The sequence below is a fragment of the Larimichthys crocea genome, chromosome XII, assembly GCF_000972845.2.
Source record: "Larimichthys crocea isolate SSNF chromosome XII, L_crocea_2.0, whole genome shotgun sequence".
NCBI classification, from domain to species: Eukaryota; Metazoa; Chordata; class Actinopteri; family Sciaenidae; genus Larimichthys; species Larimichthys crocea.
In genome coordinates this window covers 31,068,407-31,085,904 of record NC_040022.1, presented here as the reverse complement: position 1 = coordinate 31,085,904, position 17,498 = coordinate 31,068,407, and the positions used below count along the sequence as shown (strand labels likewise).

Genomic DNA, 17,498 nt, shown 5'->3' with positions numbered 1-17,498 from the left:
TTTTCATGCATCAAAACATCAGTGAAAGAAATGAACCACATGCTCGATAATAGTACAAAACTGTTCTTTTAATAGAAAACCACTTTGACTCAACTTAAAGTTTCACAACGTCAAGCTGGTTTTTACATAAATCGTTGAAAAGTCTTGTTTTCTTGACATGGCTCCTCCCATCTTGTGCAAAATGCTGCTGGTCTCACGTGAATGAACAAAACAAACCCACAGTCGACCTCTGCGCGTCACGTATGAACGCGTACGACTCGCGTGTCACCGCCACACTTCCGATCGATGTAAAGCTTTTAAACGTTTCACATCAAAGCGTAGAAATATCTCGATAATGCAGCATCCGCACGTTGTGCTTTTTGTCTCGTTTTGAAGGCAGCGATCAGGTCAGATGACGAGAAGTTTTCTAGAAACAAACAAACAAAAATCAAGAAGTTCTCAGAGGAGACGAGAAGAAACGAGAGTGGAGGAATCTGCAGCAAATTTATCCCCTTTGGTCTGTAAACTAAAACTAAGAAACCTCCCAGGTGGCGCTCGGGTCGGCGTATAGAAGAGCAAAAACAAACCAGCTGAGAAGAGTTGGTCATGTTGGTGGATTCAGGCTCTGCCTCCTCTGACGGTGTGCTTCATCATTTAGATGATAAATTAAATTAGAGCCCTTACATGAGACCAGAAGTCCAAAAAAATAAAAAACACCAAAAGGATTCATGTCTTCAAACAAAAGCAGCAACTTCTCACGTTAAAGAAACAAACCAGCACCTGGAGATCGGTTTAAAAACTCAACGGTTTCAGTACGAGACTTCGTGAGGACTGTCTTCTCGCCAAATCTCGACTCCCACCTCACAAACTCAAAAGGTCAAACGTTGCGTCTAAATGTTGCGATCCTGAAGCGAACGGAAACGGGGACTGAACCTGCGTCTTCTTGCTAAAATCGGACAAAGACTGAACTAAACGTCGCGTTGCGTCTAAATGTGGCGATCCCGAATCGCTTCGAAACAAGTTCAAAAGGAGGCGGAGCGTGAAGATGCACGCGGCCCGTTTGTTGAGTCCGTCTTGGCGTTTGTGGCAGTAGAGGTCGCTCCAGTAAAAAGGGAGTCGACCACAGAGTGTTTCCAAGACGTAACAAGAACTAGCACCTGTAAGAACTGAACCCGAAGCGTCCCAGCTGAGTCCTCCAGAAACTGGAATATTTTATTTGGGTGCTGGGACGTCAAAGATCTGATCCAGGATCTGATCGCATCAGGCAGCGGGGCGGGTTTTCCTTCAACAATCAGTTTAATAAATATCAATGAACTTGATGAATCGGCGATCAGAGGGTGAAGCTGCAGCGGCTTCATGTCAACTGAGACCTGATAAGACATCTGGAGACCTTTTTTTTTTTAAAAGACTTGAAGACCCAATCAGAAACCAGATTACACACTGGGAGACCTGATCAGACATCTGGAGGCCAGACCGGACCCCTCAAGACCACATGAGACACCTGAAGAACCAATAAGAGTCCTGGACGACTTATCAGACACCTTGTTGAAAACATAACTAGATATTAGACGCGTAATCTGACTTCTAGAGACCTGATGAGACACCAACGTGTCAGTAATAAAGAAAAGCTTTGGTGGAGCAGAGCGTGGCCTGAAGGTCACCGATTGGTTCTGATGAAGACGAAGTTTGACTAAACTATGGAGCGAGCACAAAATAAATCTGACTCCGGATAAAACCTTGATGGTGGCGGCGTCGGCTCTCGATGGTTTTGTGCTCGCTCCAGAGTTTAGTCATCGGACTGGACATTGAAGGAAACGATGTGGCACCTCTGAGGGCGGGAAACTGAAAACTAAAACCCTGTTTCGTGTACGTTACGTCAGGACATGAAGAGACAATGATTCTCAGTGATGGACTCCTGATGTGTCTCCTGACGCTCTTAAACATAATCCCTGCAGTAACCTGTTTGGTGATTCTGGTCTCTGTTTGTCTCGTCTTGTTTGGGGATCTTCAGTCAGTTCAAAACCGAACCAGAACCAGAACCGCAGACTTTCTGCTTGCCTCCGTTCTCCAAGCAGCCGCTGCTGCTCTCATCACTGCAGGGTTTATACTCAGACGGATCAGGATCCGGATCAGGATCCAGCTCCGGTTGGGACTCCACGGCCGTCTCCCAGTCCTCCTCTTCTTCTTCCTCTTCTTCCTCCTCCTCCTCCTCCTTCTTGTCTTTGTCTCTCAGCCGGGCCTGGCTCTGGACGAGGCGGAGTCGGGCCATGGCCCGGTCGATGGTGAGCGTGCCGATCAGGTTGAAGTCGTGCATGCTGATCAGGTGAAGCAGGAAGTTGCGGTACAGGTTGTGTTTGACGATGTGGGCGGCGTTGCGTTCGGCGAACAGCAGGCAGGCCTCGTTCATCTGGTTGTCGGCGATGAAGCTGGAAGGAGACGAGAGTTATCGATCCACCCGTGACCGGCACGTTACTGAATGTTGAAAGTATTTAACTTCATACACACCCGTGCTTCATGACGTGGAGGTTCCACAGCTTCATGATCTCCTTCTCGCCCTCGTTGACGTCAGTGAATTCCTCGATTTGCTGCAGGGCGATCAGAGAAGTCAGACGTTAGACTGGACCTGTTGTTAACGAGGAGCAGCATTACCCGTAACACCGACACCTTCAGTGGCTGCCTCTCACCTTGGCGGTCTTCTCTCTGAGCCAGTCCGGGTCTCTCTCGTCCTCACTGTCCACTTCCATCTCCTGAGGCCGGAGCGGCACGCAGCTGTCGCTGTGGAAGTAAAGGCGGTTGTGTCCGCTGATGTACGTCCTCTGCTGCTCGCGATCGCCGTCCTCTGACTCCAGGAACTCGGACAGAGTCGCCTTCGTCCTCTTCGGCCTGAACAGAAAGATTTTAAAACCCGTTAGTGAACAAACCCTGACAGGAGCTATCAGCACCGTTGGCAGGACATGAGGCCGTACAGTAAAGACAGAAATCAGGCGTACCTGCAGGTGAGGATGTGGGTGACCGCGGTCCTCTTGACCGGGCCGTTCCTGCTGAAGGCGAAGCCCGGCTGGCTGTGGATGTCCTGCGGGTTTCCTGCATAGGAACCATCGTAACTCTCGTTGATGGACACCTCGATCTTTGCTCCTTTGGGATGAGGCTGCCAAACATCAGGAGAGAGACGTGTGAATAAGCCTGTCTTTAGGTTTCTAGCGTCTCTCTGCAGACGGGCAGTTAATCGGTCTCACCACGTAGTTGAAGATGAAGCGAGAGTGAGACAGTTTGAGGTGTTTGAGCAGGCTGTAGAGCTTCCTGCAGTTCAGCGTACACCACGGGCAGTGGAGGTCGTCTCTGGCCTCCGTCTGCTGCCTCGTGTTGTTGTTGTACTGAAACTGGAACGAAACAGAGACGTGAGCGTGACAAAGCAGAAACATGAACAGCATGCATCACTCTTAATCCGACATGACTTCGAATGAGCTGGCGTTCATGGTTTGTGTGAAGAAGAAGTTCAAACTGTGATAGGTGACACTGACCTGGTAGAAGATCCGCAGTTTCTGTCGAGGCTCTGCTGAGATTTGTTCTCGTCTGGTCTGAACGTCGGAGTTTATGGATTCTTTAACAGCTGCAGAGAAAAAATAAAAAACATGAAACTCAGACTGAATCTTCACTGGAGCAGATTTCTCGACATGAACTTGTCTCGTTGATGCTCACAGAGTGTGTGCGTGGCTCTCAGGGTGCTCGGCCTCGGGTCCTGGTTGGTCTCAGAGTTGCGGGTGGCCAGAGGTTTGGCCACGGGTGCGGTGGAGAGTTCAGAGGAGTCGCTGGTCCATCGCAGGGTGAACTGCAGCGTGGGACCCTGGGAGAAACTCTCGAACGGAGGCAAACGCTACAAACAGACGGAGGCAGTGCCGATGAATCACCACCACATGAATGTGAAACTACATCTTTTATATTCCTGATGAATGTTTCTCGTTCATCTGACCGACCTTTCCATCGCGGATGGTCTCCCAGGTCGCCCTCTTCTTGCTGACCGGACACTCCTCCATCTCTTGCATAGACACCTCGTACTCTCCGTCCAACAGCTGCAGGCGTCTGCGCACAAACACACGACAGCGCGTTCACGCTCTCTGCACTGATTATCAACGTTTTCCTGTGTGACAGTTTGTGTGAGCTTCACCTGTTTTTATCAAAGACAGTCATCTGAGCCACAAATGTGGTTTCTCCCTCCTCCCTGAGAGAGGAGCTCCTCCTCTTCCTGTTTACCACTTCCTCTGTAAAATCTGAAAGACACAGGAAGACACGTGACTCAAGATGAGGCCTCTCTCTCTCTAACTAAACTTCTTCCCTGGAGTTTCTCTCTCTGTCGTCCAGCAGGTTCTCGTGGATCGTGGCTGCTGCTGTGATCCTGCATGACGTCCACTACACATATTACTACTGTCATTATTGCTGCCATATCTGCTACTGTAATCATTGTACAGGGTGTGTTTTCTCAGCTCACCTCTGCCGTGGTGATTCTCTCCGTTGGCCATGCCGTTGACCTGCGTTCGGGGGTATCCGGGCCTCGACACTCTGAAGAGCAGCGAGTACGACTTCACCATGTGAGAGTTGCTGGGTTCAAACTCGCTGCTGGGAACCAGCAGGGACGGGAAGGAGCCCGGCTTGGCCTGGACTCTGGCGCTCGTGTCCGGGTTCAGAGGAACCTGCTTCTTCCCCGTCGGGACCTGCTTCACCGGACAGCTCACATCCTGCACGTGACGGAGGACATTTGAGTTGAGAAAAAGCTGGAGACGATCATTTTTAATCACAGTGAGACATCATCACACACACCTTCCTCTTCTTGTGACAGACTTTGACCAGCAGGACCTCCAGAGAAACCGAGTTCTGCTCGTTCTCACTGTCCTGAGACGGCTTCCCTGAGAACGACACAAACCAGGACTTCAGCTGAAGGACGATGTGAAGGACGGGTGCTGAGAGGGACAAACTTACCAGCTTTATGGAAGAAACCAGTGAAGGTGAGCTGCAGATTGGAGGCCAAGCTGTGGAAAACAGCAGATGGTCAGCCACGTTATTTTTAACTCAGCCAATCACAGCGATAAAACTAATAAAATTTATATTTAAAAAAAACAGCTGCTATGAGCTTATCAGCATGAATCCGCTGTGCAAAGATGTTCATTTAATTTTATGTTAAAGCAAAGCACCTCGATTAAACACACAGACAAATCGTGCCACTTACATGGATTTTGTGTTCTCCAGTCGCACAAGTTGAATTTATTCAGTTTCGACTGAAAACTTTGTAAGTTTGCGGCTTTGCAGAGTTTTTGGAGGTTCACCTTCTGAAGTCTCTGAATCGAGGCTTTCCATCCACATTTTAACTCTGCTTTATTTAAAGACTGCGGCGAAGTCACTAAATTGCTAATTGATTTATTTCTTAACGTTGTTTCTGATTGGAGGTAAACTTTCCAAATCATTTGAAGCCAAATGAAACTTCGCTTCGTGAGTAAAGCCAAAGTCTGAGCTGACTGCGTGGTTTCTAGTTTTAATGTTAAACATGCGCCTCAGGAAACTCGAGAAAGATTTCATGACTCGTGTTCAAAAAAAGATAAAGGTCGTGGTGATGAAATATTCATCAGACACTGGCTGTTGTGTCGCGTTAGCTCACAGGATGTTGCTGCTTTATGGCAGGATGGCTGATTTCCAGCAGCTACTTTATAGAGATGATAATAATAATAATAATAATAATAATAATAATAATAATAATAATAATGTTTATATTAAAATAAATGTCTGATGTGTGAATGTTTCACATGTTGAGCTCAGAGTGTTTACCTGTGAGTCTCCTGTTCGCCTCGCATCTTCTCCACTTTGAACAACAGATTGTCGACCTTGGAGCTTTTCCTGTACATGCAGACAAACAGCAGGGTTAGTGACAACGACAACACCTCCTCCACCCAGCACCACCCAACACTGTCCCACAGGCAGAATATCAGGTCACGACACAGACAGTTATAACTTCACTTTTAGTCGAGCGGATCACGATCCTGGTCGTGTTACACTGAAGCAGACACTTTGTGTAACGTGAGGTGCTTCACACGCCTCCATCGTTTCACCTTTTGTCCACATGAGCAGGATTTTGCTCTTTTGTTCGCTGAACTGAACTTAAATGTAAAAACATGTCCACCTGGCTCAAATCTGCAGCGTGTCGGCGCGGCGCCCGCAGAGTTTGGTCGAGGTAATAACTAACAGTCCGACTTCGACCTGAGCGGACGCCTAATGAGCCGGAGTAACTGAAAACACCTGTGAGGCCTCGCTGAGGCGACAATGAACCAGGTGCGCTGTGTCGTCAGGCTGCGCTCAGAGCGGCATAAGAAACATTTACATTTACTTTGTTTTAATGTTCTGCAGGAGGAAATGACGCTGCTGGACGATCGAAAGTGTTTCAACAACGCAACAAGACTGAACAGAAGACGGTTTTTACCCAACATGCTCTTTAACTGTCACGTTCCTTCGTTTTATTCTTATATTTCACATTTTCTGTCGTTCTCAGCGAACCTGTTCGCACTTGAAATCGAACTCGTCTTTCAGTCATTCATGCGTCGTGGAGCTTATTCATCTCAAATCACAGGCGGTGCGATTCATGTGACTGAAGCGTGCAGCGGAAAGTGAAAGTGAGCTGCAGCAAACGCATCACTGACTCCCACTTCAAATCAGGGATAACGCCGCCGAGCAAAGAAACAGAAATCAGAGCGCAGAAGAAGAAGAAGAGGAGGAGGAGCAGACTGGTGAGTCCTAAAACTTTAGTGAGTTTTAGTGATGATTGTAACAGACACTTTATACTACAGTGGTCCCTCGTTTATCGCGGGGGATACGTTCTAAAAATAACCCGCAATAAACGAAATCCACAAAGTAAGTTTTACAATTATTCGACATGTTTTAAGGCCGTAAAACCCCTAACCACACACTTTTATAGAGCTTTTTACACGCATTTTGCACAGTACTCCCTTAGTTAATCAGGACGCAGAACACAATGCGCGTTCATACTGTTACAGTACGCTGTAAAAAAAGCAAAATTACACTAAAAAAAAAATCTGTGAGTCCGTGAAAAGTGAACCGCGTTATAGCGAGGGACGACTGTACATAAATAATGAAGGTTCAAACAGACTTGTTAATCTTTAAAATATTACATAAACACAAGATAAACGTATCTCCATAAGTCCCCATGTCCAAATGTCCAACTTCACAGCAGAAATAAACATGTTTACAGCCTGGTACAAAAAACAGTTTTGGTCTCTGTAGCTAATTTCCCCGTTCATGACAACTGTACTGAGGGTGAATTTATATACAACTCACCTGTTCACATTATATTAAGGCTTAAAGTTATGCAGGGTTAAGAGCGTGGACGCTTTGATTGACAGGTGGGTGTGGTCACAGGTGACCAGGTGTCATTCAGCCAGACTACCAACTACGGAGAGCTGCACAGACTGAGCTTCAAAACGCCACCTGTGCGTGACGTCATGCATACACCATCAGCGAATGATACTTTAGTTTACAGACTCAGTTTGTTTACCTGTTGACGTTAATTGAACTGTAGCTGCTTTATACATCATGCCACTTTTATCCTCAGTACTCGTCTGTTTTGAAGGTTGATTGTTTTTCGTTTTGTAGGTTATAGATATTTTACATTTATGTGCCTTTTCTACTTTTTTCTAATTCTGTAGTGTGTGCTACACTTTCCTCTAGGGATGTGACGATGCATCGTGACACGATTAAAAATCGGTACAGATGCCCAACGATTCGCATCGGTTGACAGAAAAAATGAATCACGATTCTTTGCGAATGCGAGAGAAGTAGGATGTTATTTTTCTTACGTTATCTTAAAAAAAGTCACTGGTTGGTGATTCATTTGTTCAACGATTCATGTTTCAGCTTCGTCTACTGGCAAAAGTCTTTTCTCAGTCAGCAGGATCTTGAGGACAATCCATGCTTTTATTGGCTCCAGACTGGATTACTGCAACGCCCTCTACGTTGGACTCAGTCAGTCTTCTGTTGCTCGTCTCCAACTTGTGCAGAACGCTGCTGCCCGATTTTTAGTGGGCACGTCCAGACGTGAACATATTACCCCTGTGCTGGCGTCACTCCACTGGCTCCCAGTCCGCTTTAGAATTGATTTTAAACTTCTGTTGTTTGTTTTTAACGCCATTAATGGCTTGGCTCCCCCCTACCTGGCTGAGATTTTAACTTTTCGCAATTGTGGCAGAGCCCTGCGCTGTTCCGGTTAGCTTCTGCTGGAGGCCCCGAGGTCCAGACTTAAACAAGCAACTGGAACAAACTGCCCGCCGACATCCGCACCACTAGTGATCTCAGCCTTTTTAAATCAAAACTTAAGACACACTTCTTTAGATTGGCGTTTTATTCCGACTAGGTACACATGTTCCTTCATGTGTACTCACTAGGGATGTAACGATGCATCGTGACACGATTAAAAATCGGTACAAATGCGTGACGACTCGCATCGGTTGACAGAAAAAATGAATCGCGATTCTTGGCGAATGGGAACCCGCACAGCGCGTGCTCTCACTGGGCAAACAGGCTTCCCGGCGCGTTGCGTGAGCGTGGCGTATTTGGTCCGTCCTGCACGAGACTTCAAACGCCACTGTGTTTCAGAAGCGAGCGCTTAGCCCACCAGACTTTGTTTACTGGCTCAGATTTGGACATTTTCCTGGTGTATGTTCTTCTAAACATGCTTCTACATCTGTAAATATGCTACGTAGTTAATTATTTTCGCTCGTCTGTTTTTACGACCGGCAGTTTGTACAGGGTATTTTATTTTGAAAATCCACCGGATTCTCTGTTTTTTCTGTGTCTGGCTTCCACCCGCTCGAGGTGCTCTGGAGAAAATTGACGCGTGCTGCTCGCAAGTTTTAATGTTTTTATTTTATTGTTATGTACAAAACTTACCAGCCACATTGGCTGGTGATCAGAAAAGTTAATTTAGAGCCCTGGTTACACCTCGTGAGTGAAAACTGCACATCACAGCAGTTAACAGCAGTTTACTGTGAGATTGTTTCTAAAGAAAGCATATATTTGTCATGTGTTTTGTTGTTTAAGTTGCACTTTTTATAAGAGAACACAAACTGTTTGAGAGTTTCTGTAAAGAAAGATTTTTTTTCCTACAAATAAAAAGATTTTATTTGGTCATAATTTGTCTGTAGCTCATTTTGAATTTAAAAAAATCGTATCGTGAACAAAAAATCGTGACTCGAATCGAGTCGTGAGTTGAGTGTATCGTTACATCCCTAGTACTCACTCTGTCTGCTGCGCCTTATTGCATTTCTGGAAGTTTTTTTAAACACTACAGCACTTTTATTGTTTAACTGTATTTATTTATCTATGTACCTGTTATGTATCGTTTCTACGGCTTATTGTAAAGCTCCAACAAAACCTCCACGTGCCAACGCCAGACAAGGCCGTGTGTATTTTAAAAACACACTCTGAACCACGAGTGTGTGTGTGTGTGTGTGTTTTGTGCAGCGTCTGTATGCAAAGCAGCCTAACTGAAAACGTCTCCCCCCTCCACCTCCAGCAACCAACATGTCAGTTAACTTTCAGATAACACTCTGACCTGCTTTCTAAAAGAGACAGTGAGAGTTTCAGTGCAGAGGTTTTTACCTTTTGACATTGCTTCTCGAGTTTCTGTGCGACATGTAGGTGAGCGTCCTGTGCAGGAATATCGGCTGCAGAGAGAGACAAAGTGTTAAAGAGTTACAGGATGTGAGGAGGTTCAAAAACTTCTTCTTCATCATGTGACGAGGAAACAACTCACGGCGATCAAGTTCCTGGTGCGGAGGAACCGGTAGATTTGGGTCGGCTCTGAGGAGAAACACAGTAAAAAAAAACTTTGATTCGAGCACGACAAGCTGCTGGGACTGTAATTAACTTAACGAATGATAACTTTAACGCATTGAATCCACAAGTTCAGCTTTCATTTTGGACTTTTCAGACCTCGTTTGGGCTTTTTATAAACCGTATCAGTGATAAATCATCTGTTTGGTTTGAAATAATTCAATTATAAAAGCCTCTCTGTGTCTGATAAGCATTAATGTTTCATCTCGTGAGCTCACTTTGAACTAAATATGCAGCTTTAACAGCTCATATTCTGAGATTAAAAGTCAGAATTCAGTAGAAAAAGAGTCAGAATTCTGAGTTAAAAAGTCAGAATTCAGTAGAAAAAGAGTCAGAATTCTGAGTTAAAAAGTCAGAATTCTGCATGCAGATTAAAAGTCAGAATTCTGAGTTTAAAAGTCAGAATTCAGTAGAAAAAGAGTCAGAATTCTGACATTAGAAGTCAGAATTCTGCATGCAGATTAAAAGTCAGAATTCTGAGAAAAAAAAGTCAGAATTCAGTGAAAAAGAGCCAGAATTCTGAGTTAAAAAGTCAGAATTCTGAGATTAAAAGTCAGAATTCTGAGGGGAAAAAAGTCAGAATTCAGTGAAAAGGAGTCAGAATTCTGAGTTTAAAAGTCTGAACATAACATGACATAAATATAAGGCTGTGGCACGTGTTAAGTCATCTTCATGTGAAGCTTTGGGGTGATGTGAGGGGGCTGCTGCAGTGTTGCAGCCCCCTCACATCACCCCAAAGCTTCCACCAGACCTTTAATTAAACTCACTCTCGAAGGCCTGCAGGAACATCTCGTGGTCGGCTTGGATGAGCTGCAGGTTGGGCTTCTTGGCCGCAGAGGTGGAGGTGCTGGTGGTGGTGGAGGAGGTGGAGGACGTGGAGGTGGAGGTCTGGTACAGCCCGTTGGCTTTACCTCCTCCAGAACCGAACCCCGCCGGGTGGCTTCCACCTGAGGAGCTGTGCTTCTGTGGAGCCATGTCCGGTTCCGAAGTGTTGAGTCGTGTTTCCTTTGTCAAAACAAAGAGCAGCCGGTCAGCACGAGCTCCGCCGGCTGCTCATGCTCCGAGCTCGGACTCTTTTACAGCACACGCGGTGAGACGGGCCGAGCGGACGCGTTCCTAAAGGGTGCGGGGTTAACACGCACAAGGGCCGGCGGACGGGCTTGAAATGCGGGAAAGCGGAGCTCAGCCTCCGGCAGGCTGACGCGGCTCGCTCGGTAGCTACACCGGCTAACTTCCTTAGCCAGTTAGCAATGAACCCCGGGCTAACTGGTTAGCATCGTTAGCTAATCCTAACGTGGCTAATTAAGAAGCTCGCGAGCTGCCGCCGAACGACAACGCGTTAATTAAACGAACGGCGCGCGCTCTCGGTGCTTTCCAGGCCATAATTTCACCGAAAATTCGCTGTTAAACCGTCGCCGAGCGCCCGTTAAGTTCAGTTAGCGGTGCCGGTTAAGTAGCATTAAAGCAACACAGCCGTTAGCCGGTTAGGATTTTCAAAATAAAATCTAAGCAAATTATTAAAAAAAAAAATCGTTAAACGCGTGTTTCACTTGGCTTTAGTACGGAAGAGGATTAAGGCCACATAAAAAAAATAATAATAATAATAATCTCAGAATTCAGTGAAAAAAGTCAGAATTCTGAGTTAAAAAGTCAGAATTCAGTGAAAAAAGTCAGAATTCTGAGATTAGAAGTCAGAATTCAGTGAAAAAAGTCAGAATTCTGAGATTAAAAGTCAGAATTCAGTGGAAAAAAGTCAGAATTCTGAGATTAAAAATCAGAATTCAGTGAAAAAAGTCAGAATTCTGCATGCAGATTAAAAGTCAGAATTCAGTGAAAAAGAGTCAGAATTCAGTGAAAAAGAGTCAGAATTCTGAAATTAAAAGTCAGAATTCTGCATGCAGATTAAAAGTCAGAATTCAGTGAAAAAGAGTCAGAATTCTGAGATTAAAAGTCTAAATTCTGAGATTAAAAGTCAGAATTCTGCATGCAGATTAAAAGTCAAAATTCAGAGATATTTTTTTATGTGGCCCTAATCCTCTTCCGTACTTTCGTGTATTAAAGATGCAAATGTAGAAAAAATAAGAAATACACCACTGTGTAAACACTCACTGCTTTAAACGCATATTGTCACAAAAATGTCATCTTGATCAAGCGTGTGCTTTTATTTTGAAGGCAAACCCCAGGACTTCCGCCTTATTCGGCCTAACTTTGGCGGCTTGACGTAAAAAAATCAGGTTGACGCTTCCACCGTGACTCGTGTTGAAAGATCCCGCCTTCTAACGGCTCTAGCCAATCGTGGCGCTTGTTTGTGGAATCCCGCGCTCTCATTGGTTGGAAAATTGGCCGGTTTCATTGAACTATCAAACTGCGGAGCAGCAGAGGCGTGTTTGCCGCCCGCAGCATGGCGTGACAGAGACACAAAACATTATTATAATTAGTTAATTATAAATATAGAAATATAAATAATACATTTGTGGATAATATGAATTTATTTTTTATTTAAGGGACAGGTAATCACATTTAAAACCTTAAAAATGGTCAATTTAAGTCATCCACCTGCCTTTAAAGCTAAAGGGAGGTATTAATTACAAAGTTAATTAATAACAAATCAATAAAAATAAAAACAATTAACTGTCACATTTAATGATAAAAAGTAAAAAAAATGATAATGCGTGTGAATGTGGACATTATTTCACTGTTAGCTATGGATATAATATATATTTATCTTATTTTAGAACTATTTGGAACATTACAACAATTCATCTATATTTATTTATCAGCATCATTTAATCATCAGATCACACGAAATGTTTGTTATTTTATGCAGATTATTCTGTAAATATAAATTCATAAAGTAAATGGAGAGATATTAGATGGTAACAACGTCAGCTGATATGTTCAGGATTAGCTCAGTACTGCCTGCACATGACTAAACCACTGACCCCGAAACATAATGAGGACTAAAATAGCTCGCGAGCACACGCAGTACTTGGACTTACACACTGGTGATTTATTTCCAGCTGCAACAATAACTAACCAGAGTCCGTCCGTGGGAATCAGGGACCGAGTGTCTCAGTGAGTCCTCGTCTTTTCACAGCTTTTAAAAATCTATTAAATAAATTATCAGTAAAATATTTAGAGATAATAATCATGACAGGGATCCAAGACCATCTTAAACATCACATTCAAGGACTTTTCAAAGACTTTCAAGGCCCTCAAGTTGGTTTCTCTTTACTAACGTTAAGTAAAAAAAACATCAGAAGAAGTATGACCCACATCTATTTTCAAGGGCTTTTCAAGCCCCATAAATTTCCCCAAATTTCCCTCAAGTTTTCTTTTTACTAACGTCATCAAGTTTAAAACATATCAAAAGATTCTTGCAAAAGAACCTTACACCTTCAATGACCCACATTTCAAGGGTTTTCAAGGCCCCCAAATTCCCCTCAAGGCCCTCGTTCTTTTTACTAACGTTAAGTTTTTGGGTTTGTTTTGCAAAAATTCAAGCACCTTCAAAGACCCACATGTACTTTTAAGGACTTTCAAGGCTTTTAATTTTTATCAAAGATTTCAAGGACCTGTGGGAACCAAGGTTAAATTAAAAACACAAACAACAAAAAAAGCAGCTTGGACTTAAAGTGTGATTTATTATTCAAACATGTTCCCTTTAACAGAAGCCATGGTGGTTTGTCAGAGTAACAGACAGTAACAATACTACATGAAGTACTCTGGCACATGAAGGACAAAAAGGACAGTGATTAATACCTGATGAAAAATGTAATGTACAAATGTAAACTTGGACAAATGAAACGCATTAGTAACATTAAATAAACCTTCATCTAACGTCTGCAACCCGTTCTCCACAGCGTGAAATAAATAAACAAATCAAGTGTTTGAACTTTGTAACAGTGTCTCTTCGTTTATCTCGTTATTCCAGGTGTGTCACCTGGATAATTACAGACCACAGCAGCTGAAAGGAATAAACAGGTTTAAAGTCGTTGCATTGATTTTAATATTTACCGTAACAAGATCACCTCTAGTGATTAAACCATCACAGCCCGACACCAACGATAAAGAGTTAAACACACCTTTTCACGTGAGGTCACGTCCCATTTAAAACACACAATTTTACCAATTTACCTCCAAAAAAATCATCGTAAAATTATTAAAACATCTGCATTTTGTCTTGAGATCAAGTGTTAACTATAACCTGGCTGTCTTTAGACACTCAATGTGTCCTGATGACAGTCACACTAATCTTCACAGATTAACCAAAGTGCGACTGTTCTTCTCAGCTTTGGATAAAAGAGGCCAGAGAGCGTTAAATTATCTCAAGACAGAGATAATCGAGTCATGATTATGATAACTTAATGAGATAATGACGTCGGTTTCTTAAGTAAATCTTCTTAGATGACATGATTAATTCGTGACAGTTAATCTCGAGTTAATTACGTTGTGATCTCGTGATCAAATCCTTCAAGCTTGGCAAAAAAACAAAAGTGCAAAGTTGCTGTGAGAAGCTGCTATGACCATCAAACACAGACACAAACAGACGCACCCGGAAAAGTACCAGACAAGTTGTTATGGAGCGTTGTTGCCCAGTTTCGTTGCCCATCAGTGCTCTGGACCTCATTTGGGACGCCCTGATGCTCGATCTTCAAGTGTGAGCAGTCACATGATCCAAATAGTCTCTGTGGTGAACATCCTGCAACAAAACAGCACGAGGTGGATGGAGGTGTCAGTGTTTTCTCCATAGTATATAGGTCATGAGGAGGATGAGGCCTGCCGACAGGCCTGCAATCACAAACTGGTGGATGGAGAGGACGTTTTCCAGCGTGTGGATCCTCTCCTCCATGGCACTGGTGTGGAAGTAGTCATAGATGCCAGCTCCGATGCTCCACAGAGCCCACACGGCGTCCAACACCAGGGGCATGGCGAGGCAGACGGATCAGACAGCCTCTGTCAAAGACTGGGACGAGAACACACAGAGCAACGCTGCATCTTTACTCCTTTAGGTGCTTCCAACATGTAAAACAAGACCTTTAATAACTCCTAATGTCACTTTTTGATTGTTTAAACCGTTAATTTGAGCAACAAAGTGTCACATGATGAGCCGATAAAATGATCAGCATTGAACTGCAGCTTGTCACATGATGAGCCGATAAAATGATCAGCATTGAACTGCAGCTCTGTAACATTTACTGAGCTTCAATTAAAAAGGCGATTACTTCCAATACAAGGCCCTTTATCAGGGATTAATACTATTAGATGATGATTTGTACTCAAGCAGACGGAAAGTACACTTTAAAACTGCCAAACCATGATGGTAAAAGTATGACTGCGTTCTCCTGTATACAGTAAACCACAGTCATATTTCAAAACCCGGTATTTAGACAGAATTTATACAGGATAAAGTATTTTATATTGGAGGCTGTTAATAGTACAGTAATGTCATATTTTACAGCATGACCCGATATTTCTACTTACATATTGACATTCATAGTATATTATTTATAGTATGTATATCTTGTGTAGTCAAGTATTTATTATGCATATATTATACATATACTATATATCATATCTGCGTATGTATACATATATTTACACAATATTATATTGCAGTTATGTATGTGCATATGCACACCTTGCAAATATAGGCTAAATATATGACACATTTCTATGTGCATCTAGACTGTTTATATATTATTTTTGTTATATTAGTATTGATGTCATGATGGTCATTATTATTATTATTATTATTATTGTTGTTGTTGTTGTTGTTGAAGTGCCCATGTCCCATTCTGTGTTTTTATTTTTTCTACCTCAGTATTTTATTCCATTGTATTTTTATTGTATTCACATACACCAGACTTCTATGACGACCTAATTTCCCTTTGGGGATAAATAAAGACTTTTATTTATCTATGACAAGAAAAAAATATATAAAAAACCAAATATTTCAGCTAAGAACTCTTCCTCTCTCTGCGATATTGTCTTTCCACTTTAACAATAACTGTAATAAATATAGCAACAGATGTTATTTCATGTATCATATCTCAGTTGTTTATATTTGGGGGGGCCACAAACAGAATCCTGTTCTGGGGCCACTAAAACCCTGCACCCGGCCCTGCCCTGTATGAGGATCAGACTTTACATGTTTACGTGATTTAACAGGCCGGATTCAGTAACAGCTGACCTCAGTGTTAATGACATAATCTGTCTGTGATCGATGTTTAATCTGATTAATCTGATTAATCTGGTTTTATGGATTTCACATGAACGACAACAACTAGCTCCTGTGCTAACAGGCTAACACACAGTTCTTCTCTTCGCCGCTGATTTCTACAGATTTCTACTGATTTCTCCTGATTTCTCCTGATTTTTCAGCGGGTTTACTCACAGATTGTTAAAGACGACACTCGGCTGCAGCATCAGAAGCTCAAACTGTCACATCGTGGTTTTCCAGACAAACATTTCTCAGCTGCTGCTCTCACACTTTCCCAGCTGCTTCCGGGATGAAGGCGACGGCGCTGCGCCAAACTTCGAGCACACGAATATAATTAATAAAACAACAATAAGACAAAGACCAGCTCCTGGAACACTCGGCTACAGATAAAAAGTCTGTAATTGTAATAAGCAACAGCTCCGTTACGTTACAGTGAAAGTTACCTTGATATAAATACATAGAAAACGCCTCCAAACGTTACCAAGTCGTCTTTTTTTGGTGTATTAAGTTCAAAGTGCTTTATAAAGAACCGTGAAATGTCTTAAATAAAGGTTTGCTGCTGGTAAATTATTTTAAACATGAAGGTGAAGGGGCAGCAGTGAACTCCAAATAGCCATGTTGTGCCCCATTTACATTGCCAGGCGCGGTGGCCAAGTGGTAAGGCGTCGGTCTCGTAAACCGAAGATCGCGGGTTCGAACCCCGTCCGTGCCTGCAACGAGTGACTTCAAACCTTCTTCTTTTTCCAAAGCATCTTTACATTGTAGATCCGACAATATCAACAAAAGTCACATTCAATTAGCCTGATCTCTCATGGAACTGACATTATATGTTTTTACATATGTGTATCTCTACATAAACATATAGATAAAATATATTTGTACTCGTGAGTTGCAGCTGAGTTCAGCTTCCGAGCTCTGGTGTTGGAGTAGATCTCCACAAGAGGTCGCGACAAGAACACAAACTCAAGACTGTTTATCATTTCTCACAACATCTGAGTTGCTAATAGACACAATGATAAAACAGAGCCGTCCCATAGGCTTCAATCCTGCTGTGTGTTTATTTATTTTTAATTTATTAATTAATTTGTTTAAATAAATACATTAGTTATGTATGATGTTGCGCACCTACATGTCACAGGAGAGACTGTGCGGGCCTGCCCTGCTATCCACTGAAAAGGACATTGCATCTGGATTATAGAGAATTTATTGCTGAGTTTCTGCGCAATTTACGCATGGTGAGTCCATCTTAATTGTTCGGGTTATTGTTGTAAATAAGTTAAATAATAAGTAAAATAAGTTGTCTATAGTTGTAATTAATGAATGTATATAATTAATGAAAAGTAATCTGCTTGTTTAAAATGTCAAGATGCCAAAAGTAAAGTGACTGAACTGACTTGACGTACTGTCA

The 17,498-nt window shown here is 42.9% G+C and overlaps 1 protein-coding gene, 1 long non-coding RNA gene and 1 other non-coding gene across 3 annotated transcripts; 1 reads left to right on the top strand and 2 right to left on the bottom strand.

Annotated features, from left to right (window-relative positions):
• Nucleotides 1–43: 43 nt before the first annotated feature.
• Nucleotides 44–11,355, bottom strand: LOC104923398 (polycomb protein suz12-B). Its single transcript, XM_019261530.2, has 17 exons — nt 10,635–11,355; nt 9,788–9,834; nt 9,634–9,698; nt 5,794–5,862; nt 4,954–5,003; nt 4,795–4,880; nt 4,466–4,712; nt 4,145–4,247; nt 3,954–4,059; nt 3,679–3,853; nt 3,501–3,589; nt 3,216–3,359; nt 2,970–3,127; nt 2,664–2,862; nt 2,485–2,564; nt 2,038–2,405; nt 44–406 (listed from the first exon to the last, which is right to left on the bottom strand). The coding sequence occupies exons 1-17, from the start codon at nt 10,840–10,842 to the stop codon at nt 306–308; spliced, it is 2,295 nt and encodes a 764-aa protein (XP_019117075.2). The 5' UTR covers nt 10,843–11,355; the 3' UTR covers nt 44–305.
• A 2,136-nt stretch (nt 11,356–13,491) lies between these two features.
• LOC109139092 (uncharacterized) lies at nt 13,492–16,548 on the bottom strand. The gene is made up of 3 exons (XR_002042090.2): nt 16,534–16,548; nt 16,265–16,404; nt 13,492–14,833 (listed from the first exon to the last, which is right to left on the bottom strand). It is a non-coding gene; the product is annotated as an uncharacterized LOC109139092 (long non-coding RNA).
• A 182-nt stretch (nt 16,549–16,730) lies between these two features.
• On the top strand, nt 16,731–16,802 carry trnat-cgu (transfer RNA threonine (anticodon CGU)). The gene has a single exon. It is a non-coding gene; the product is annotated as a tRNA-Thr (tRNA).
• Nucleotides 16,803–17,498: the final 696 nt, after the last annotated feature.

What these genes read in the sequence shown, in the direction of transcription:
- LOC104923398 (XM_019261530.2), bottom strand. Translation starts at nt 10,842, where the DNA reads ATGGCTCCACAGAAGCACAGCTCCTCAGGTGGAAGCCACCCGGCGGGG. An exon ending in AGAGAATCACCACGGCAGAG is followed by an intron (nt 4,248 to 4,465) that starts GTGAGCTGAGAA and finishes TGTGTCTTTCAG; the next exon opens with ATTTTACAGAGGAAGTGGTA. An exon ending in GAGAGCCACGCACACACTCT is followed by an intron (nt 3,590 to 3,678) that starts GTGAGCATCAAC and finishes TTTTCTCTGCAG; the next exon opens with CTGTTAAAGAATCCATAAAC.